A 23,057-nucleotide genomic window follows, 5' to 3' on the forward strand; every position below is an offset into this window, starting at 1 on the left:
CAAGGCCCGAGGCTGTGAAGAGCAGCATTGCACGGGAACAAGGCCCGAGGCTGTGAAGAGCAGCATTGCACGGGAACAAGGCCCGAGGCTGTGAAGAGCAGCATTGCACGGGAACAAGGCCCGAGGCTGTGAAGAGCAGCATTGCATGGGAACAAGGTCCATGCTGTACAGAGCAGCATTGCACAGGAACAAGGCCCGAGGCTGTACAGAGCAGCATTGCACAGGAACAAGGCCCGAGGCTGTACAGAACAGCATTGCACAGGAACAAGGCCCGAGGCTGTAAAGAGCAGCATTGCACAGGAACAAGGCCTGAGGCTGTGAAGAGCAGCATTGCACAGGAACAAGGTCCGAGGCTGTGAAGAGCAGCATTGCACAGGAACAAGGTCCATGCTGTACAGAGCAGCATTGCACAGGAACAAGGCCCGAGGCTGTGAAGAGCAGCATTGCATGGGAACAAGGCCCAATGTTGTACAGAGCAGCATTGCACAGGAACAAGGCCCGAGGCTGTGAAGAGCAGCATTGCACGGGAACAAGGCCCGAGGCTGTGAAGAGCAGCATTGCACGGGAACAAGGCCCGAGGCTGTGAAGAGCAGCATTGCACGGGAACAAGGCCCGAGGCTGTGAAGAGCAGCATTGCACAGGAACCTGGAATGGAAGCAAGGTCCGACGCTGTAAAGAGCAGCATTGCACAGGAACCTGGAGTGTCAGGTCCATGAATCAAGGTAAATTGGAAGTGCTCAAACAGGAGATGGCAAGAGTGAACATCGACATTCTAGGAATCAGAGAACTAAAATGGACTGGAATGGGTGAATTTAACTCAGATGACCATTATATCTACTACTGAAATGTGGGCAAGAATCCCTTAGAAGAAATGGAGTAGCCATCATAGTCAATAAGACTCTGAAATGCAATGCTTGGCTGCAATCTCTGAAATGACAGAATGATCTCTATTTGTTTCCAAGGCAAACCATTCAATATCACAGTAATCTAAGTCTATGCCCCAACCAGTAATGCTGAAGAAGCAAAAGTTGAATGGTTCTATGAAGACCTACAAGACCTTCTAGAACGAACACCAAAAAAAGCTGTCCTTTTCATCATAGGGGACTGGAATGCAAAAGTGGGAAGTCAAGAAACACCTGGAGTAACAGGCAAATTTGGCCTTGGAGTACAAAATGAAGTAGGGCAAAGGCTAATAGAGTTTTGCCAAGACAATGCGCTGGTGAACAAACGCCCTCTTCCAACAACACAAGACAATACTCTACGCATCACCAGATGGTAATCCTGAAATCAGATTGACTATATTCTTTGCAGTCAAAGAAGGAGAGGCTCTATACAGTCAGCAAAACCAAGACTGGATGCTGACTGTGGTTCAGATCATGAACTCCTTATTGCCAAATTCAGACTCAAATTGAAGAAAATAGGGAAAATCATTAGATCATTAAGGTAGGGCCTAAATCAAATCCCTTATGGTTATACAGTGGAAGTGACAAATAGATTAAAGGGATTATATCTGATAGAGTGCCTGAAGAATGATGGAATGGAGGTTTATAACATTGTACAGGAAGCAGGGATCAAGACCACCCCCAAGAAAAAGAAATGCAAAAAGGCAAAATGGCTGTCTGAGAAGGCCTTACAAATAGCTGAGAAAAGAAGAGAAGCTAAAGGCAAAGTAGAAAAGGGAAGCTATACTCAGCTGAATGCAGGATCCCAAAGAATAGCAAGGAGAGATAAGAAAGCCTTCCCCAGTGACCAGTGCAAAGAAATAGAGGAAAATAATAGAATGGGGAACACTAGAGATCTCTTCAAGAAAATTAGAGATACCAAGGGAACATTTCATGGAAAGATGGGCACAATACAGGACAGAAATGGTATGGACCTAACAGAAGAAGAAGATATTAAGAAGAGGTGGCAAGAGTATACAGAACTATACAAAAAAGATCTTCATGACCCAGATAGCCACGATGGTTTGATCACTCACCTAGAGGCAGACATCCTGGAATGTGAAGTCAAGTGGGCCTTAGGAAGCATCACTACCAACAAAGCTAGTGGAAGTGCTGGAATTCCAGCTAAATTATTTCAAATAATAAAAGATGATGCTGTGAAAGTGCTGCACTCAATATGCCAGCAAATTTGGAAAACTCAGCAGTGGCCACAGGACTGGAAAAGGTCAGATTTTATTCCAATCCCAAAGAAAGGCAATGCCAAAGAATGTTCAAACTGCTGAACAATTGCACTTATCTCACATGCTAGCAAAGTATTGATCAAAATTCTCCAAGCCAGGCTTCAACAGTACGTGAAAAATAAACTTCGAGTTGTTCAAGTTGGATTTAGAAAAGGCAAATGAACCAGACAGGCTGGATGAAGCACAAACTGGAATCAAGATTGCTGGGAGAAATATCAATAACCTCAGATATGCAGATGACACCACCCTTGGCAGAAAGCAAAGATTTAAAGAGCCTCTTGATGAAAGTGAAAGACGAGAGTGAAAAAGTTGACTTAAAACTCAACATTCAAAAGCTAAGGTCATGGCATATGGTCCCAACATTCATAGCAAGTAGATGGTGAAACAATGGAAATGGTGACAGACTTTATTTTCTTAGGCTCCAAAATCACTGCAGATGGTACTGCAGCCATGAAATTAAAAGATGCTTGCTCCTTGGAAGAAAAGTTGTGAACAACCTAGACAGCATATTAAAAAGCAGAGACATTACTTTGCCAACAAAGGTCTGTCTAGTCAAGGCTATGGTTTATCCAGTAGTCAGGTATGGACGTGAGAGTTGGGCTATAAAGAAAACTGAGCACCGAAGAATTGATGCTTTTGAACTGTGGTGTTGGAGAAGACTCTTGAGAGTCCCTTGGACTGCAAGGAGATCCAACCAGTCCATCCTAAAGGAAATCAACTCTGAATATTAATTGATAAGACAGATGCTGAAGCTAAAACTCCAATACTTTGGCCACCTGATGTGAAGAACTGACTCATTGGAAAAGACCCTGATGCTGGGAAATATTGAAGGCTGGAGGAGAAGGGGACAACAGAGGATGAGATGGTTGGATGGCTTCACCGACTCAATGGACATGAGTTTGAGCGAGCTCCAGGAGTTGGTGATGGACAGAGAAGCCTGGCGTGCTGCAGTCCATGGGGTTGCAAAGAATCGGACATGACTGAGCAACTAAACTAAAGTGAACTGCTCTCTGATTGGCTCTCAAGTTTCAGCCTGCACCAGAACCCCCTGGCGGGCCTGCTGAAACACAGCCAGACAGGGCCCAGCCCCACAGTTTCTGAGTCAGCGAACCTGCATTCATAATGACTTCCTTGGAGATGCTGCTGCTGGGGGTACCGGCCCACAGCTTGAGAACCTCTGCCCTAAGCCAAACACCATTGGAACGGCATGTGTTCAATTCTGGCAGGTGAGAGGCGGCCCAGGACTTCAGTTTGCCTCCTGGAGGAAAGGCTATTTCCCTATACCACCTGTGAAACTGAATGCAAGGTCTGGAGCTACCACAGCCACTCTGAGTCTCTGTGGGCAAAGCCCCCTGGGCAGGAAGCGCACACACAGGGGAAGGCCTCTGTGCCCTCCGCCTGCCCGTCCCAGTCCTTGGCCTTTTAAGGGTTAGTGTCATGTGGCTCCAGCCCACCACAGCTCTCGTGCCCAGGGCCTACTCCACATCAGAAGGTGTACTGGCCACACACCCTGACCAGCCCCCTTCACTCCTTCAGCTCTCTCACACTGCAACCCCTGCTGTGTCCCTCCAGTGTCATAAGGACATTGTTTTCTTTCCTTTATTATTCAGTTCAGTTCAGTTGCTCAGTCATGTCCGGCTCTTTGCATCCCCATGGACTGCAGCACGCCAGGCTTCCCTGTCCACCACCAACTCCTGGAGCTCGCTCAAACTCATGTCCATTGAGTGGGAGATGCCATCTCATTTATTATTACTCCCATGTATACTTATAGAAGTTGCCCTTTTCCTAAACATTTACTTGCCTATATAGACACCCATGGAAATCATATAGAATTATTTTGTGTATATACTTTTATCCAGCTTTTTGTTTTGAAAGAATTTCCAATTTACAGAAAAGCAGCAAACAGTACTGTGGAATTAAAGAGAATAAAGTAGGAGGTGGGACTAGCCTGTAGGGGGCGCTCTCTCACCCACTAAACTAATTTAACTGTTAGTTGCTCAGTCGAGTCGGACTCTGTGCCACCCCATGAACTGTAACCCGCCAGGCTCCTCTGCCCATGGGATTTTCCAGGCAAGAATACTGGAGTGGGCTGCTGTTTCCTTTTCCAGGGGATTTTCCCCACCCAGGTATCAAACCCGGGTGTCCTGCACTGCAGGCTGATTCTTTACCATCTGAGCCCCCAGGGATGTAGTTCAGTTCAGTTTAGTCTCTCAGTCATGTCTGACTCTTTGCAACCCCATGGATTGCAGCATGCCAGGCCTCCCTGTCCCTCACCAACTCCCAGAGCTTGCTCAAACTCGTGTCCATCAAATCAGTGATGCCATCCAACCATCTCATACTCTGTTGTCCTCTTCTCCTCCTGCCTTCAATCTTTCCCAGCATCAGGGTCTTTTCAAATGAGTTAGTTCTTCGAATCAGGTGCCCAAAGTATTGGAGTTTCAGCTTCAGCTGTCTGGCTCTAGGTGAGTGATCATACCATCATGATTATCTGCATTGTGAAGATCTTCTTTGTATAGTTCTTTGTATTCTTGTCACCTCTTAATATCTTCTTCTGTTAGGTCCCTGCCATTTCTGTCCTTTATTGTGCCCATCTTTGCATGAAATGTTCTAATTTTCTTGAAGAGATCTCTAGTCTTTCCCAATTCTATTGTTTTCCTCTATTTCTTTGCACTGATCACTGAGGAAGGCTTTCTGATCTCTCCTTGCTATTCTTTGGAACTCTGCATTCAAATGGGTATATCTTTCCCTTTCTCCTTTGCTTTTCACTTTTCTTCATTTCACAGCTATTTGTAAGGCTTTCTCAGACAGCCATTTTGCTTTTTTGCATTTCATTTTCTTGGAGATGGTCTTCATCCCTGTCTCTTGTACAGTGTCACGAACCTCCATCCATAGTTCTTCAAGGACTCTATCAGATATAATCCCTTTAATCTATTTGTTACTTCCACTGTATAATCGTAAGGGATTTGATTTAGGTTGTACCTGAATGGTCTAGTGATTTTCCCTACTTTCTTCAATTTGAGTCTGAATTTGGCAATAAGGAGTTCATGAGCTGAACCACAGTCAGCTCCCGGTCTTGGTTTTGCTGACTGTACAGAGCTCCATCGTTGGCTGCAAAGAATATAATCAATCTGATTTTGGTATTGACCATCTGGTGATGTCCACGTGTAGAGTCTTCTCTTGTGTTGTTGGAAGAGGGTGTTTGTTATGAGCAGTGCGTTCTCTTGGCAAAACTCTATTAGCCTTTGCCCTGCTTCATTCCGTACTCCAAGGCCAAATTTGCCTGTTACTCCAGGTGTCTCCTGACTTCCTACTTTTGCATTCCAGTCCCCTATAATGAAAAGGACAGCTTTTTTTGGTGTTCGTTCTAGAAGGTCTTGTAGGTCTTCATAGAACCGTTCAACTTTTGCTTCTTCAGCATTACTGGCTGAGGCATAGACTTAGATTACTGTGATATTGAATGGTTTGCCTTGGAAACAAATAGAGATCATTCTGTCATTTCAGAGATTGCATCCAAGCATTGCATTTCAGACTCTTGTTGACGACGATGGCTACTCCATTTCTTCTAAGGGATTCTTGCCCACATTTCAGTAGTAGATATAATGGTCATCTGAGTTAAATTCACCCATTCCAGTCCATTTTAGTTCTCTGATTCCTAGAATGTCGATGTTCACTCTTGCCACCTCCTGTTTGACCACTTCCGATTTGCCTTGGTTCATGGACCTAACATCCCAGGTTCCTGTCGATGCTGCTCTTCACAGCCTCGGGCCTTGTTCCTGTGCAATGCTGCTCTTTACAGCATGGACCTTGTTCCTGTGCAGTGCTGCTCTGTACAGCATGGACCTTGTTCCTGTCGATGCTGCTCTTCACAGCCTCGGCCTCGCGTCCGTCACCGCCACGTCCTGAGCTGGGCCTTGTTGTTGCTCTGCTCCGTCTCCTCACTCTCTCTGGAGTTTTTCTCCACTGACCTCCAGCAGCACACTGGGCATTACCGACCTGGGGAGCTCCTCTCTCAGTGTCCTATCTTTCTGCCTTTCCATACTGTTCATGGGGCTCTCAAGGCAAGAATACTGAAGTGGTTTGCCATTCCCTCCTCCAGTGGACCACGTTTTGTCAGAACTCTCCACCATGACCCATTCATCTTGGGTGGCCCTACATGGCATGGCTCATAGTTTCATTGAATTAGACAAGGCTGTGGTCCATGTGATCAGATTGGTTAGTTTTCTGTGATTGTGGTTTTCAGTCTGTCCACCCTCTGATGGATAAGGATAAGAGGCTTATGGGAGCTTCCTGATGGGAGAGACTGACTGAGGGGTAGTTTGGTCTTGTTCTGATGTGCGGGGCCATCAGTAAATCAGTAAATCTTTCATCCAATTTTCTGTTGATGGTTGGAGCTGTGTTCCCTTCCTGTTATTTACCTGGGGCCAAACTATGGTGGAGGTAATGAAGATAATGGTGAACGTGAAAGTGAAGTCGCTCAGTCAATCCAACTCTTGGCGACCCCATGGACTGTAAGCCTACCAGGCTCCTCCGTCCATGAGATTTTCCAGGCAAGAACACTGAAGTGGGTGGCCATTTCCTTCTCCAGGAGATCTTCCTGACCCAGGGATTGAACCTGCGTCTGCCACATTGTAGGCAGACGCTTTACTGTCTGAGTCACCGGGACCTCCTTCCAAAGGTCCCATGCAGGCACTGCTACAGCCAGTGCCCCCAACCCTGCAGCAGGCCACCGCCGACCCCGCCTTGCTGGACACTCCTGGACAATGCCAGGCAAGTCTGGGTCAGTCTCTTGTGGTGTTACTTCCCCTTTCTACTGGGCCCTGGTGCGCACAAGGTTTGTTTGAGCTCTCTGAGCGTCTCTGTTGCGAATGCGGTTCCATCCTAAACGCGAGTTTGCCCCTCCTACCATCTTGCTGGGGCTTCTCCTTTGCCACTGGACATGGGATATCTCCTCAAAGTTGCCCCAGCACCGCATAGCTGCTGCTCCAAGTTTGTAGGAAAGGAATATTTGGAAAAAAAGTAACTTTATATGTGGTCAAGATGTCTAAAATTGAGTTGCTATTACAAGGGTTTTTAAAATGAGCTTTCAAATCAGTAAAACTTATGTAAAACTAAAACAAGTTTCATATGCTAAAGGGGCTAGGTTTTCTTGAATTGTTGTCTACTTCTCATAAGAAAGTGTGAAAGGTTTTTCCTTACCTTTTAATCATTTGCTTAGAAAACCAAAATTGTGCTTTACCCAAATTATTTCCTGTGCTTCAGGTTGTCTTGATCAGATCTTTGATTACTTAAGAAAATGAAATCATCTTGGTATTAAAAGAGATACATTTTTCTTATAACCATGTCACTCACTCACTCAGTTGTGTCCAACCCTGTGTGACCCCATGGAATGTAGCCCACCAGGCTCCTCTGTCCATGGAATTTTTTCAGGTAAGAATACTAGATTGGGTTGACATTTCCTGCTCCAGGGGACTTTCCAGGCCCAGAGATCAAATCCATATCTCCTGCATCTTCTGCATTGACACATGGATTCTTTACCCCTGAGCCATATGGGAAGCCCTGTGTCTGTTTGAGTGTGTTAGTTGCTCAGCCATGTCCAACTCTTTTTCAACCCCATGGACTGTAGCTTGCCAGGCTCCTCTGTCCATGGAATTCTCTAGGTAAGAATACTAGAGTGGGTAACCATTCCCTTCTCCAGTGGATCTTCCTGACCCAGAGAGCAAACCCAGGTCTCCTGCGGAAGCCCTAACTTTTTGTATTTGGCTTAGAAATCATTTATCATTACTTTGGTCAAATAGATAATTAATAATCATTTCTTAGTAGTCTGTGGTCCAGTTTAAGCAAATGTCCAAAGCCTTTTGACAAACTTTGCAAAAGCTGGGTTCTAAATGAAGGCTTTCTCACCTTGAACTAACTCCAGGCTCTTCCAGGAGGTCTTTGAAAAGCTCAAAGGGTTTGTCACCTGGTAAAATATTAAACTAATCAGGCTTTTGTTGTTCAGTCCCTCAGTTCAGTTTCAGTTCAGTCACTCAGTCGTGTCTGACTCTTTGCAACTCCATGGACTGCAGCATGCCAGTCCTCCCTGTCCATCACCAACTCCCAGAGCTCGCTCAAACTCGTGTCCATCAAATCGGTGATGTCATCGAACCATCTCATCCTCTGTGGTCCCCTTCTCGTCCTGCCTTCAATTTTTCCCAGCATCAGGGTCTTTTCAAATGAGTCAGTTCTTCTCATCAGGTGCCCAAAGGATTGGAGTTTCAGCTTCAGCATTCATCCTTCTAACGAATATTCAGGACTGATTTCATTTAGGATGGACTGGTTGGATCTCCTTGCAATCCAAGGGACTTTCAAGAGTCTTCTCCAACACCACAGTTCAAAAGCACCAATTCTTCGGTGCTCAGCTTTCTTTATGGTAAAGCTCTCACATCCATACATGACTACTGGAAAAACCATAGCCTTGACTAGATGGACCTTTGTTGGCAAAGTAATGTCTCTGCTTTTTAATATGCTGTCTAGGTTGTTCACAACTTTTCTTCCAAGGAGCAAGCATCTTTTAATTTCATGGCTGCAGTACCATCTGCAGTGATTTTGGAGCCCAAGAAAATAAAGTCTGCCACTGTTTCCATTGTTTCACCATCTACTTGCCATGAAGTAATGGGACCAGATGCCATGACTTAGTTTTCTGAATGTTGAGCTTTAAGCCAACTTTTCCACTCTCCTCTTTTACTTTCATTAAGAGGCTCTTCAGTTCTTCTTCGCTTTCTGCCATAAGGGTGATGTCATCTGCATATCTGAGGTTATTGATATTTCTTCCGGCAATCTTGATTCCACCTTGTGCTTCATCCAGCACAGTGTTTCTCATGATGTACTCTGCATATAAGTTAAATAAGCAGGATGACAATATACAGCCTTGACGTACTCCTTTCCCAATTTGGAACCAGTCTGTTGTTCCATATCCGGTTCTGTTACTTTTTCACCTGCATATAGATTTCTCAGTGTCTACGCTGAGAGCTTTGTACTTTCCTCCTCTTTAATAAATCCTATTCGTTTGCTACAGTGAATGTTTCATGTTCGTGGATTCCATTCTTTGGCTCCATGAACAAGAACTTGGATTCCCGTCTCATCTTTGTTAAGCAAGTTTTCTTGGTTTTGTGGTTAAGCAAACCTGCTTTCTTGAATAATCATTAACTTACAGGGGTATTCCATATTCTTGGTGACTCATAAGCTTGCAATGCACGTCAGAGTGAGGATGGGATCTTAGTTTTCCCACTAGGAACTGAACTGTCACCCCCTACTGTGGAAGACAGGAGTCTTAACTACTGGACCACTAGGGAAGCCCCCATCCTTTGAACATGTTAAAAAGAGTTCCTTCCTCATTGTCTTGTGTACGACTGGTATTATTTCTCGCATTTGAGTGTTTTCCATAGATTCCAGTTCTCCTTAATTTTCTGGACTACAACAATTGCTGTTTTTAAATAGCTCCATAAGAGCAATTCCTGGGTTCACCCACAAGTCTATTTTTATTATCTGTTGTTTTGGGTTATTATTTTTTTTTTTTTTTTGCCATTTTTGGTCTTGTGTCCTGGTATACCTGTTAATTTTTTATTTTATGCTGGACATTTTGCTTGAGTAAGACTGAAGTCTCTGGAAGATATCACCTTCCTTACAGCATTCTGGATCTTTGTCAATCTGAGAGTATAAATTGGCATCAAGCGAGTGTAGATTTAATTTGCATTGCTTTCCTTCTGAGGCTGAGCGTTTTCCATCAGGCTGTGGTTCAGTCGCTCAGTATTTTCTGACTCTTAGCAGGCTAGTCTTCCCTGTCCTTCACTATCTACCGGCGTTTGCTCAAACTCATGTCCATTGAGCTGGTGATGCCCTATCTCATCCTCTGGTTAAGGGAATCTTATTTTCTTTGCCCTGAACCCACTTTCTGTCAGTCTGTTCATCTCTGTTCCAGCTGTAGGATAATCTGCATATTAAGGAATTTAATCTTTGGTGCCGCAAACTTTCCCCTAGTTTTCCTCGTTTGACCTGCACACCTATGACCTTTGGAGTCACTGCAGTGACCTAACTGGACTTTCTATTCCCCCAACCTATAACCAGTTGCGAGTCTCCTGAGGCCGTCTCCTGCCTCCCTCGGAAGGAAGCCCCAGTCCTTGCACCCGGCCCACCTGGACCCAGATCCGCTCACGCCCGGGACGCTCTCCCCTCTATTCCCTTCCTTCCTCCTCAGGCGGCCATAGCCCTCGAGGCCTGTGTGGGCAGAGCCCCCATCCAACGCGGGCTTGCGCTACCCGCGAGGTGGGCGCCCCAGCGTCTACCCCTGGGCACTCGTCATGGGACACGGGAGAATGAAGGCTTCTCACTGCGTCACCACCGAGCCCCCGGCTTGCACTCGAGAAACGCTCCTTGACTGAATGGACTGAGGCTTTTGTATCCTATCCAGGGCCTTCCCACTAAAAAGTTAGCTTTTAAAAGAAGACACCCCCTCCATCCTCTCGCGCCCCGCCCCTCGAGAGGACGGCGCAGGCGCACTGGGGCCGCGCGCGGAGACCTGGGAGCCGCCCGGAGCCGGGCGGCCTGGGGCGAGGGCCCAACGGCCAACGCGGCCGCGCGGGAACTCGCGCGCCAGGCCCCGCCCACGGTTTGAACCTGAGGCCCCGCCCCCGCCCCCGGCCAATCAGCGGGCGGGGCGGCCTGCTCCAAGGCGACCCTTTGTGGGTGCTGCGCGGCCCCGCCCCTGGCCCCGCCCCTCCCGGCAGCCCCTCCCTCGGCGGCGGCGCGGGTTGCGCGGGCTGCGCGGACGCTGGCGGCCAGGTAAGCGTTCCGGCGTTTCCCGGGTCCTTTGTGTGGCTGCTGGGCCTCGGCGGACTCGGTCGTAGGCGGGGACCGTAAACGCCTGGAGGGATCCTTGGGGTGCTGTCCCGGACGGGAGACCCGGGAGGCTGAGGGGGACCCGGGGGGTGCCCGAGGCGTCGGGCTCGGGGGGGAACCTGGAGGCCGGAGGAGGCACGTCGGAGAAGGGGCGTGGCCGTGGACACCGCCGTCCCCAGCCGGTTCTCTCGCCGAGTGACCGGCCTCCTGGGGCTCCCTTGCTGCCGCGGCCTGAACTTGGGCTGTCCCGCTCCGTTTCATTCCACAGGAACGTCCCCTTAGCTTTAACTTAACTGGGAAGTCTTTTAAGGAGGAGAAACCCCTGAGGTAGGTCTGTCGGGCTCTCCGCGGGGAATCCCCCACGCTGTCTTCTTGCCTTGGACTTGGAAGAGGTCAGTGCAGGCCCTCATCCCCCCAGCTCACACAGTGACCCTCCAGGAAGACCTGTAGGGACCCTGACCCTGTTTGTAGCCCTGAACACAGTGCCCCGAAGCCGCTGCCTCTCTGTCACTCATCTGTCCATCCTTCTGTTCTTCTTCCACCCACCTATCCATTCATCCATTTATCTCCCCACCCATCCGTTTCTAGGTTTCCTTCCTAATCTGCATTTCTTGTAGAGCCAGCAGTGGGTGATAGGTGTTCACAACGGAATGCTTAGATTTCATCATAGATCTTTTTAGCAGGACGCGGGCTTTGCAATACTGGCCTGCCTTCCAGAAATGGCCCAGGCCGAGGCTCCTTTCTCTGGAACCCCTGAAGTCAGGGCTGCCTCCCTGCAGTGGGCTGCGTGCCTGTGAGTGTTCAGTTTGAGTTCCTTTCCTTTGTGTCTCAGCTTTAATTGCTTTGGAAAGGAACCCTGAGGATGTTTTGCGATGGTTTCCCTCCCCTGCACAGCAGAAGGCCCAGCTTCTCTAAGAACTGGTCAGGGGAGTTGATGCCAGCCTTGGGTGGCCTGAAGCCACACTCGTCTGCTTCCCCACAGCCTGGCCTCAGCTGCCCCGTCCAGTGGACACTGACGTCAGGGAGGGGAGCAGGGCGTGGGGGGAGCAGGGCTCCCAGACCTTGTGTCCACTGGGCTGCCTGAGCTGCCCCATCCTGCCTTGGTCGCCGGGCTAGGAAAAGTACCAGACTCGCTTCCAGAGGCAAGCCCGCTGCTCTGCGATTTCAAAAGCTGATTGTCCCCAGAGCAGGATGACCAGGAAGAGCATCCGCCAGGTAACTGCTGGGAGAGGCTGTGGTCCAAATAGCAGGTTTCCCTCTGTTGGAAACTCACCCTGATTCCTCTTTGGGGGCCCTGTGTGGCTGGCACAGGACAACCTCACAGAGTTAACCATTCTGTTGAAAAGAGCCAGGAAAGATACTGTCCTCTTACAAAGTTAAATATTGTATGACCTTCCTACATACAATTGCTCTTTATTTTCAAGTTCCACCATGTTTTATAATTAAAAATGAAATTCAGAATGAAAAAAAGTTATAATTTTCTTTTGAGACAGAGAGAAGACGGCAGCTTTTATCTTGGGAAAAGGCTGGACGTTTCCCTCAAGCTTGCTATTAGAACATATTCCGAGGCAGAGAAAGCTTGTGTATTTTATTCCAAGTAACGAAAGTTACTTGAGGGAGTTCCCTGGCAGTCAGGTGGTTAAGACTCCGTGCTTTCACTGCCAGGGGCCCGGGTTTCGAGCCCTGGTGGGGAACTAAGATCCCACAGGTCCCCTGATGCTGCCCCCCTCAAAAAAAGATACTTGCAATCGACTTCTTAGTGCTAGCTTATGGAAACTCCAGAGAGGCAGTAGTGGAGGGTGACCCTACCACACCAGCTCGGAGGCAGCAGTCTTAAGACTTTATTTCGCCTGCTGCATCTTTGGTGAGTATTTCAAAGCCAGTCTGATAGTGAGACAGCACTGGGACTGTTGATGTTGATTTGCCGTAAATACCTGAGGCTCACGCGGGTGAGTGCCTGCCCAGGGCTGAGGGCCGTGGTGACCGTCTCTTCCTGGCCCTACCTCCTGAGTCAGCGGTCTGCATCTCCCACCGGCTCTCGGCGGGGGGCCACCGTGTGAGCTGCTCAGGCACGGGGACCTGGCTGTGCCTGGCAGGGTGCCCCAGTGGGTGGGCGCGGCACTCCCTGGCCCACCGCCACCCAGAACTCGAGGCCTGTCCCTCCCTCTCGTTTTCCTCTGGTGGAGCGCTGGTCCGGAGGAGGCCTGAGGGCCGTGCTGTAGAGTGGGGATGGGGGTGCCTCTGGCAGGTGGCTGCCCGGGGAGGTTGGGGGTTTTGGGTGGGTGGCACATGAGGACTGGGGCCTCGGGGCTTAACCAGCTCCTTGGCAAGACCTTCCCACCGATTGCAGAGGTGGGTAGTGCCCCACATTTTTTTGCTCAGCACTCATCGGTGAGTCAGGCTCTGCAGTTAGGACAGCCTGGGAGGCTGGGGCCTAGTGTGCCCCTGTGTTAGGAGTTCAGCGCCCTCCGACCACAGTCTGGGCTGAGCAGGGGCTCCGCTAGGCAGGCTGGGGGTCTGCGTCCCCTCCTCTGCCCCGGCATCTGTCAGGGTCCCTCAGGACCGTCCTCTGTTCAGACTTGGTCCCAAACACAGATGTCTGAGGAGGGGACCCTCACAGGCCACTTTCTGGGGTCACCCTGACCCCACCCTCTGACACAGCCTCAGGGATAGGGCACTGTCCAAGGGCTGCTCCCTTCTGTAGTTGTAAGTCTGCCAACATCTTCCTGGGTTGAGCGTAACACAAATTAACAGTTGCTTAGGCTTTGGAGTGTTTGAAAGGAGTAATTTAGGCCAGCTCTGTCCTGGCACGCCCATCGGGGTGCAGGGAGGCAGTAGCTGGTGGTTTAGGTTTATCCTGGTAGCCGCCGCATCGCCTTGTTTACTGACGCACTTTTGTTCCTGATGAAGGTGTAATTTAGGGCAGTCACGCAGATGTTAGCTGTGCAGGTCAGTGGATTCCGACAGATGCCTCCGCCCTGACCCGCGCTCCCATCCGAAGGGGCTGTGTTCCCGCCGTCCCAGGGAGTCCCTGCCACTCCCAGCTCCTCAGTGGCCACAGCTTGGGCTCCCTCTCCCCCTCCGCGAGTTCTTGCGCACCCGGAGCGCGGTCCTTGTGTTCCGTCCTTGCCTCGCTCCTCAGGGTATTCCGCTCCACCGAGGAGTATCCTTGCATCTGCCTGTGGAGTTTTCTCACTGCATAGTACCCTGTCCTCGGGTACAGCACACTTCACCCATTCACTAGCTCACTTGGAACTTTACGGGACATTCCATCCGCTGGGGGGACGGGGGGTTGGGGGGAGTGTTCTGGCTGCTGCAGGGAGGTCGGTGAGGCATGGGAGACTCAGCAGCCGCTGTGACGGCAGCACGGGGGAGATGCGGAGGGGGCAGGGGCTCTCCTTCCTTGAGGGCAGCTTGGCAGGATCCCAGCTGCTTCTCCCGCGATGCGCCGAGTCAGTGCTGGAGCTGATGGCGCCTCATCTGCCCCCCGGAAGGCCAGGGACATGAAGCCTGGAGAGAGCAGCAGGACCATCAGGGTGTTCTATGTTGTGACAAACATGTGGCTGTCAGAAGTGGCAGTAAAGTGCTGAGTAACAGGGAAGGCGTGATGAGCGTGGAAAGGAGGGTGTCCCTAGAGGCGGACGCGCCCAGGAGAACGTGCCTTGGAAACGCCAGGAAGACGGCCTGATGACTGGTTGCCGAGCATCTTTGCCCTGTGCTTCGACTTCTCCCCCCATTACCCACAGGGACCATGGACGAGAACCGGGCCCCACGCAATGAGCGCAGTGCTGTCTTCCGAGCCGCCGCGGGGCTGCCCCCAGCACACCGGGCTGGGCAGGGGTGAGGGCAGCAGAGGCGTGGGGGTGCTTCCCAGCGGGGGGCTGGGGGCTGAAGGGGCTGGGGGCCGCATGATTGGCCAGTGTGCTGGCCGTGAGCACATCCTGCGCGGCTTTCTCCAGCTGGTTCTCTGTGGGGAGTGAGACCAAAAACCAGGAAGCCTGGGCTACTGACGGAGCCTGGGCTGGGGAGGGCGGCGGGCGGCGGGCGTCCTGGGCAGCCTGACAGAAATCTGCTGTCCGCCTGTCGGGTGGTGGGAGCGGGCTGTGTCCCGGGCTGCTTCCCGTGGCGGCAGCTGAGTGTCCTCGCCGTGTGTTCGGTCTCGGCGGACAGCGGGAAGGCTGCCCTCTGGCCTTTCCTGCCAGTACTGCCCCCATGCTGAGGGCACCGAGCTGTCGCCGCCCTGATTTTAGTGCCTGGAGCGGGGGGCTCCCCGGGTCATGAATTCAAGCGCTGGCCGTTCTGAGGACCCCTTGAGGAAAGGGAGGTGGTATCTTGAGGTGCCCTGTGAAGCCTCCTGGCTGTGCTCTGGGACCCATCCCCGCTGACCCAAGTGGCCGCTGACCTGCCCTCGGCCTGAGCTGCACGGGGCCTGTGGGAGGGCGGCCCGACTTCCTCTGCTGCTGAAGTTGAGCTTAATCGCGTTATTTGAGGGAGTTCTGTTTAGGCTCTACATTACCTTTTTTTTTTCTGTCCAGGCTGTGCAGCTTGCAGGAGGTTAGTTCCCCAGCCAGGGATGGGACCTGGGCCCTCAGCAGTGAGAGCTGAGAGTTCTAAGCCCTGGACACACACTGGGAAATCCCCAGGGCCCTAGGTTAAGTCAGTGGTTGTGCAGGGTGAGGATTTGAGATTAGCTGGAAAGACGCTCAAGGTGATTCGTTACCTCAGAGAGAGCAACCCTTGAAGCTCAAGTGTTTTTCCTGAACACGGGGTGTCTCTTTATCAGTTCAGTTCAGTTCATTTGCTCAGTTGTGTCCGACGCTTTGAGACCCCCATGAACTGCAGCACGCCAGGCCTCCCTGTCCATCACCAACTACTGGAGTCTACCCAAAGCCATGTCCATTGAGTTGGTGATGGCATCCAACCATCTCATCCTCTGTTGTCCCCTTCTCCTCCTGCCCTCAATCTTTCCCAGCATCAGGGTCTTTTCAGATGAGTCAGCTCTTCACATCAGGTGGCCAAAGTATTGGAGTTTCAGCTTCAACATCAGTCCTTCCGATGAACACCCAGGACTGATGTGCTTTAGGATGGACTGGTTGGATCTCCTTGCAGTCTAAGGGACTCTCAAGAGTCTTCTCGGACACCACAGTTCAAAAGCATCAATTCTTCGGCGCTCAGCTTTCTTTATAGTCCAACTCTCACATCCATACATGACCACTGGAAAAACCATAGCTGACTAGACGGACCTTTGTTGACAAAGTAATGTCTCTGCTTTTTAATATGCTGTCTAGGTTAGTTATAACTTTTCCTTCCAAGGAGTAAGCGTCTTTTAATTTCATGGCTGCAATCACCATCTGCAGTGATTTTGGAGCCCCCAAAAATTCAGCCACTGTTTCCCTATCTGTTTGCCGTGAACTGATGGACCGGATATCGTGTGACATAATTTATATTAACTTTCAGTATGCTTAGAAATCTTAAGCCCGTGACTTTTACACAAGTAACTGGGGAAGAAAGACTGTAAAAGTTGAATTTGTAGCTAAGACAAAACACTTGAATCCTTTATTACTGGAAGTCACTGAGATACTTTTCCTGAGTTCTGGTGGTGAGCTGAAGCTGTTGATGAGTGGGCATGTGCAGGCTGCCGTGATGGGCTTGGCTTCCGGATCATCCTGATGAGTTAGACCTGTTTGCTGTTCTGGGGAAACATCTTGTGAGGGATGTGCTGTGGTCACTTCGTTTTTGCAGGGGTTTTTTTTTGCTGTGCTGGGTCTTTGTTGCAGTAGTCGGGATCTTTGATCTTCCTTGTGGCATGTGAGATCTTCTAGTCAAGGCATGCGGGGTCTAGTTCCCTGACTGGGGATCAGACTTGAGCCCCCTGCACGCAGAGCTCAGGGTCTCAGCCGCTGGGCCACCAGGGAGGTCCTGGGTGCTTAGTTTTTGCCCTTTCTGTTTTGGAGTAGTTGCAGGTCCACAGGAAGTTGTAGAGAAGTGTTGTGGAGGGGCATCCTTGCCTCCCTGCCTCCCGGTGTCTGCATCCGCGTGCGGTGCCTGGCCCAGCAGCCCCTGCAGGAAACTGGCCTTCGAGCAGCCTCGGCGCTGGTGGGGTCGTGCGTGCGTGTGTCTGAGTGTCGTGTGCCCGCGTGTGGTTCTGAGCAGTCGGGGCTCATGCAGCACCTCCGAGGTCCCCATGTGAGCTGTCCTGGCCCCAGGGAGCCCCCTCTGAATGGTAGGATCCTTACGGAGGGGGCCGGCCCTGGGCCACCTGGGATGAGCTTTCTTGTGCCACGTGACCCCCTCGAGGCCCGTCCGAGTCCGCACCGCGGGGCAGTCCTCCTCTGCGTGGTGGCATCTGAGCGGTAGCGCCCGCTCCCTGAAGGGCTTGCTCCCCAGCTTGGGGTTGTCGTGAGTGGAGTTGCTGTGAACATTTCTTGTGCATGTTTTCACATGAACATTGGCTTTCATTTCTCTGGGATAAGTACCCAAGAAGTCACATGCTTTTAAAAAGGTCTTTACCTGTTAAATGCACAGGAGGTGGGAGCTGCGATGTCCACAGGAGACTTGGAGGACAGGGGCCTTTGTTCTTAAGGTGGGGCTGATGGCAAGGGCCGCGTTAGCTCTGGATGGGTAACTCAGGTGGATTTCTTGAAATAAAAATGCTGAGTTACTTTATGAACTTGAGAGAGGGTTTGTACATTACAGCTTCACTTTGTTCCTGGAAGGAGGGACCCTACAGGGGGCTTGTGGGGAAACACGGGCCCTGGCTGCTTTCTGCTCCAGCTTTAACGTCCCCTGGGGTCTCCTAACTTAGAGCCTTTTCAGAAGGGCAGCTTCCTTGTTTTTCTGCCTCTGAGAGCAGAGGTGCAGCAGGTTGGCTGTGTCCGGTCAGCCTCGGTCCAGGTGAGGCCCAAGAACCAGCATTTTCATCCAGTGGTGCAGTGTGGTGTCCACTCAGAGCCATAGACTGCTCCAGCCTCTGGTGGTCCCCGCCCCAGCCCTGGGCCTTCCAGACGCTGAGGAAGGAAGGAGGGGCGGGTGCAGCGCAGCCGTCCACGCCCTACCCCCCACCCCGCTGATACGCGTTACCCCTGAGGTCGGAGCCAAGGTGCAGCCAAGGTGCGGAAGAATCCGCGGGACCCCTGCAACGGGCTCAGCAGCGTCTCTTGTCTCCGCAGGGCAAGATGTTCGCCCGCGGGCTGAAGAGGAAGTGCTCGGAGGAGGAGGCGCCCGCTGACCCCCTGCAGCGCCAGTCGCTCCTGGACATGTCACTGGTCAAGCTGCAGCTGTGCCACATGCTGGCGGAGCCCAACCTGTGCCGCTCCGTCCTCATCGCCAACACGGTCCGGCAGATCCAGGAGGAGATGACCCAGGACGGGAGCTGGTGCCTGCCCAGGCCCCAGACCCCGGGGCGGGCACCGCGTGACCGCCTGGTGTCCACGGAGATTCTGTGCCGCTCGGCTCGGGCGGGGCCGCCCCCGGCCCCCGACCCCGCAGACCTGGCCTCTGCGCTGCAGACGGTCCCGGCAGCACAGGCTCCCGGAGTTGTGCCAGGAGGCCCCTGGGACAGGGCCGGCCCCGGAGAGAGCCGAGGGGGCTTCCCCAGGTCTCTTGATCAGGTGTTTGAGACGCTGGAGAACCACGGCCCTGGCGCCGTGGAGGAGCTATTTTCTGACGTGGACGCCTCCTACTACGACCTGGATGCCGTGCTGACGGGCATGGTGGGCGGCGCCAAGTCGGGCCCGGAGGGGCTGGAGTCCTTCGCCTCTGCGGCTGCCCCACCCCCTGGCACTGGCTGCAAGGCGGACCTGGGCGAGCTGGACCACGTGGTGGAGATCCTGGTGGAGACCTGAGCGGCGACAGTGCGGTGCATCTGTGAGACTCACGGAAACAGCCGGCATGCGAGGTTGTGGGTGCCGGGGGCCCACCTCTGTGATTGGGAGAGCCCCCGGAGCAGCGTCCGGCGGCCCTGCCCTTCCCAGGGCCGGCGGCTTTCCCGCGGGCGGTCGTGCCGCCCTGGGCCCTGACCGGTGCCCTGAGACAGCCCCACCAGAGGATGCCAGCCGCATCCGGCCTCATCCAACTTCAGATGGGTGAATTTTCTAAAATTAAGTTTTATATGTTTGAGGCAATATTTTGTCTTAAGATACATTTTTTAACTTTTTATACTTTGATCACTAGATTTTTTTAGCTATTTTCTTAAAAGTATATTTTTTCTATAAACATGGTCTGCTGCTACATTAGAAACTTACAGCCTAAACAGTTGCAGTCGGTGTATTTCATTTTTTTAAGGTTTAAAGAACACTGTTCTTTTTACAACGAGTATCACTGCCTTGAGTCTGCAGTGTCCACGCGTCGTGATTTCCACTCTGGACTTGGGTGTGAGCCTTGCCCGTAGGCCCTGCTGCGGTCCGAGCGAGGTCAGGGTCAGAGGCCTTGCATGTGATGCTTTTACCAGATCTGCTGCATAACCACATGTCTGCTGGACTGCGGTGTGGGTTCTGAAGGGTTTTATTTATGTCTGTTTATGTGTAAGTGTCTTCGGGGCTGGAAGTCAGGTGCGCTCTGCCTGGAGACCACTTGTACCTGAGGTCTCGGGTGGTGCCTCTGAGGGTCTGTGTCTAGGGACCCCTCTTGCACAGGTTTCCCAGCACAGCCAAGCTTTCTCCTACAGCTGCTGCCCTCCAACACCCCTGCCTGGCCGGCTGCTGGACCCCCAAGCACTGGGCCCATGCACGCAGGGGCTGCTGTGAGCTGCCGTGTTTGGGGAGGGCGTCTGTGCACCACTGCGTTGGAGGGTGTTCGCATATGCTCCTTTAAACCGGTGCTGGGACAGAATCTTAAGCTTGAACTTAAGTCTAGGACTGAAGGAGTCTGGACACGTCATTACTGTGGCTCCTCTGTCTTGAGGGTCGTTGACGGTGGGCTGGGCTGTGTGTCCTGTGCCCAGGCACCCAGACCGCCCACAGCGTTTAGATCTTTATCACTGGTTTACATGTGAGTCTACTCCCCACTCCACCCCACGTTTCCCACTTCTTGTGCTTTTTCTTCCTCCTCCAGCCCTTACCCAAGAAGGCGTGTTTGCTTAGTATCAGCGATTACACCTCATTTTATTAAAAAGTTATCTAACGGAGTGGAGTGAGTTGTCAGTTACCTGTCGGACGGACCTCCTGCCTCGCTCAGCTCAGCCTGCTAATCCAGCGGGGCCTGTGGGGCGGGCGTGGCGTCACGTGGGTGTGGTGGCGGGCGGGCAGCGGCAGTCCCGCCCCGGCTTCTGCGGCAGGTGGCAGGTGGGACAGCACTGGGGGTTGAGGTCGGGAAGCTGCGGGGGAGACGCGGGCTGTGGCTCTCGACGTCCGAGGGCTGCTCCCTCAGATTTTGAAAGTACTCCCTTGTGGAAAGTAGCTGACGTGGATGTTTGTAAGCAGCACATCTGACTTGGTACTTTGTGTCCGGTGGCGGTTCTGTCTTCGGAACACGTGCTCCGTGTCAGGGCGGCTGCAGCGTTTGTCTGGCAGCCTCCGCGGTGACTTGGGCTGTGGCTCTAGGGTCCCTCTCTGTGGATGCGGCTGAGCCCCCAGTCTCCTTTCTGCTCCTGCCAGCAGCCCACTCGCATTTCGGGAGCCTGCTCGGGGTGCTGATGGCCTAGTCCTGGGTAGGCTGAGATGGGGTCCGCCTGGACACCGATGCCCCTGGAAGTGTCCGGTCCCCAGGGAGGAACAGTGGTTAGTTGCTGGCGATGGATTTGAATGGAGGTGCAGGACTAGTGATGAGGGTGAAGCTTTAAGTTCCTGTGTGCACATAGTCACCTGTTCGTAAACTCTGCAAAAAAGGTGTGTTGGCTGCAATCCTAAGGCTTTTGCCTTCACCCCACCACCTCATGACCGTCTCCCCCCAGGCCAGGCTGGTTCTGGGCTCCAGATAAGGAAGCTGGGTTTTCGGGGAGAGATGCTCAGTGTGTGTTTGCAGCTGCGGAGAGGAGAGATTCCCGAGGGGCCCAGCCCTGAGGGCGGTTCACACCAATGGCTAGTCTTTAACATTGAAAGAAACTTCTGAACCGTCCATAGTAAGCATACACTGGGTTATCTTTAAGGACAGTAAGTGATAGGAGAGTATCATCACATGAGAAGGTGACTCAAAAGTTCACAGGGAACGCAGCGTAAAGTGTTGAGGTGTGTCAGGCAGTGATTAATCTCAGTTCCTTTCCTTGCGTTTGTGAATTTCAAGGCAAGCACCGATTTCCTTGCCTCCCTCAGGTTTTGACGCTGTGTTTTCACTGTCATCTGGTTTTGTAACAAACATTATCGCGTGTCATCCTGGCTATTGCTTCCCCTCACACATGGCTGGCTCCCAGGCTGGCAGACTCCAGCGCTGGGTCCTCGGGCACCTCTTGGCCTCTCTCTCTGTGGTCACTCTTCATACTTTTTGCAGCATGGAGGCATCAGGGAAGCCAGGCTCCTCCTCACACGATGGCCGAGGTCTCTGCAGGGCTGTGTGTCCGAACCCAGCTCCGTGAGGCTGATGGAGACTTGGCAGGAACCCCAGAGTGCTGGTCAGAGCGGGCTTCTCAATTTTACAGAAGGGAGCTGGAAGTCCCTTCACTCGCCACTGGGGTGACGAGAGCTGCTGTGGGCCTCTTCCACTGCCTAGGTATTCTTTATAACCTCAGCCCTTTTATTTCTATTTATTTTCAAATTTGGGGAAAGGAGTGGCAACCTGCTCCAGCACTCTTGCCTGGAAAATTCCATGGACAGAAGAGCTTGGGGGGCTACATACAGTCCGTGGGGTCACAAAGAGTCAGACACAACTGAGCGACTAACACGTTCCCTTTCATCTTTAAAGGTTTTATAGCAGCTTTATTTAAGCCCTGGTTTGGTAGCTGGTTGGGCTTGCTCTGGTCTGCGTGAGAGCACTGGCCGCCCACACCCTGTGCCTCCCAATCGGGTCACTGGGTGGCACTTCCCCATGAGCCAGCCGGTCTCTCCCAGCTCAGGAAGCCCCCTCCTCACGTGGGTGGATGTGAGGGTGCAGAATCAGGGCCAAACTGGATGTCTGACTAGACGGGGAGTGGAGGCAGGGGCCAAGCTCTGGTGAAGGAACAGAGCGTGGAGGGGGGCGGGGGAACAGAGATCAGACTCCGGACGCCAGTGAGAAGCTGCCTGAGGTCCAGCTGGACCCTGGGCCAGCGGGGCAGGGAGGGCCGCCCTGAGAACAGGAACACAGCAGCCTCTGAGTTTGAATCTGGGTGTGAGGCAGGAGGCAGATGGACCCCTAGGGTAAAGTGATCGGAGACATTCCCTGTGGGTGGGAACGCCAAGACCAGACAAGAATAGCAGGGCAACTAAGGGAGGAGGCGGGGCCCCGCCCAGACCACACGCTGCTTCTCCTGTCCTGGAGACCTCCCCGACCACGTGCAGAAAAGGCTCCTTGGAGGCCAAAGGGGAGTCCCGTCAAGGATGTTCTACTAGACGCCCTTTCGGTAAAATCCACCTTGGCTGAGATGCGTGCGTGCACACGGGAGGATCCTGAGATGCAGAAGAAGTGGGCTGGGAGCCAGGCACGCCGAGATGACTGGCCGAATGAAGAAATGGCACAGGGGCGACCCAGGGGCTGTCCCTCTGAGTCTGCCCCGCGCCTGCCTATCCACGTCCGGCACTGTCTTTTCCCTCTTAGTAGATGCTTCACTTGCTTCACGGCTCCCACCTCTGTGGGAACTCTCCTGTAAGGCCGGGGCCGGGCCCTTGTTACTGACCACACCGTCTAGTGACCAGGATCTGGTGCTCTCAGCAGCGTGACCCCGCCTCTGTCTCGGGGAGCCCAGGCCCCGCTTCACGCTGCTGCAGGCCACGGGCACCGAGATTGGGGGTGGAGGGGTGGGGGGCAGGACGGCATATGTCGGGTTCTCAAGTCTTTAACCGAAGGTCGGGACGTGATGGCACAGCCCAGGCCATCTCTGCTGGCGGGGTCCTGGGAGACCCCAGGTGGACAGTCCCCTCCCTGTGATGGAAGC

The 23,057-nt window shown here is 52.5% G+C and overlaps 1 protein-coding gene across 3 annotated transcripts; it reads left to right on the plus strand.

The window, feature by feature from the left end:
- The first annotated feature begins 10,770 nt into the window (after nucleotides 1–10,770).
- Nucleotides 10,771–20,180, plus strand: CDCA4 (cell division cycle associated 4). 3 transcript variants are annotated; one of them, XM_020897683.2, is made up of 2 exons: nucleotides 10,771–10,999; nucleotides 18,226–20,180. In XM_020897683.2, the coding sequence occupies exon 2, from the start codon at nucleotides 18,232–18,234 to the stop codon at nucleotides 18,898–18,900; it is 669 nt and encodes a 222-aa protein (XP_020753342.1). In that variant the 5' UTR covers nucleotides 10,771–10,999; nucleotides 18,226–18,231; the 3' UTR covers nucleotides 18,901–20,180. The 3 variants fall into 3 exon arrangements, with proteins under 3 accessions (XP_020753342.1, XP_020753338.1, XP_070333810.1); XM_020897679.2 differs by lacking the exon at nucleotides 10,771–10,999 and adding an exon at nucleotides 11,202–12,271; XM_070477709.1 differs by lacking the exon at nucleotides 10,771–10,999 and adding an exon at nucleotides 11,202–11,383.
- The last annotated feature ends 2,877 nt before the right edge of the window (nucleotides 20,181–23,057 follow it).

Source organism: Odocoileus virginianus, chromosome 16, assembly GCF_023699985.2.
Source record: "Odocoileus virginianus isolate 20LAN1187 ecotype Illinois chromosome 16, Ovbor_1.2, whole genome shotgun sequence".
In the NCBI taxonomy this organism is placed as follows: Eukaryota; Metazoa; Chordata; class Mammalia; order Artiodactyla; family Cervidae; genus Odocoileus; species Odocoileus virginianus.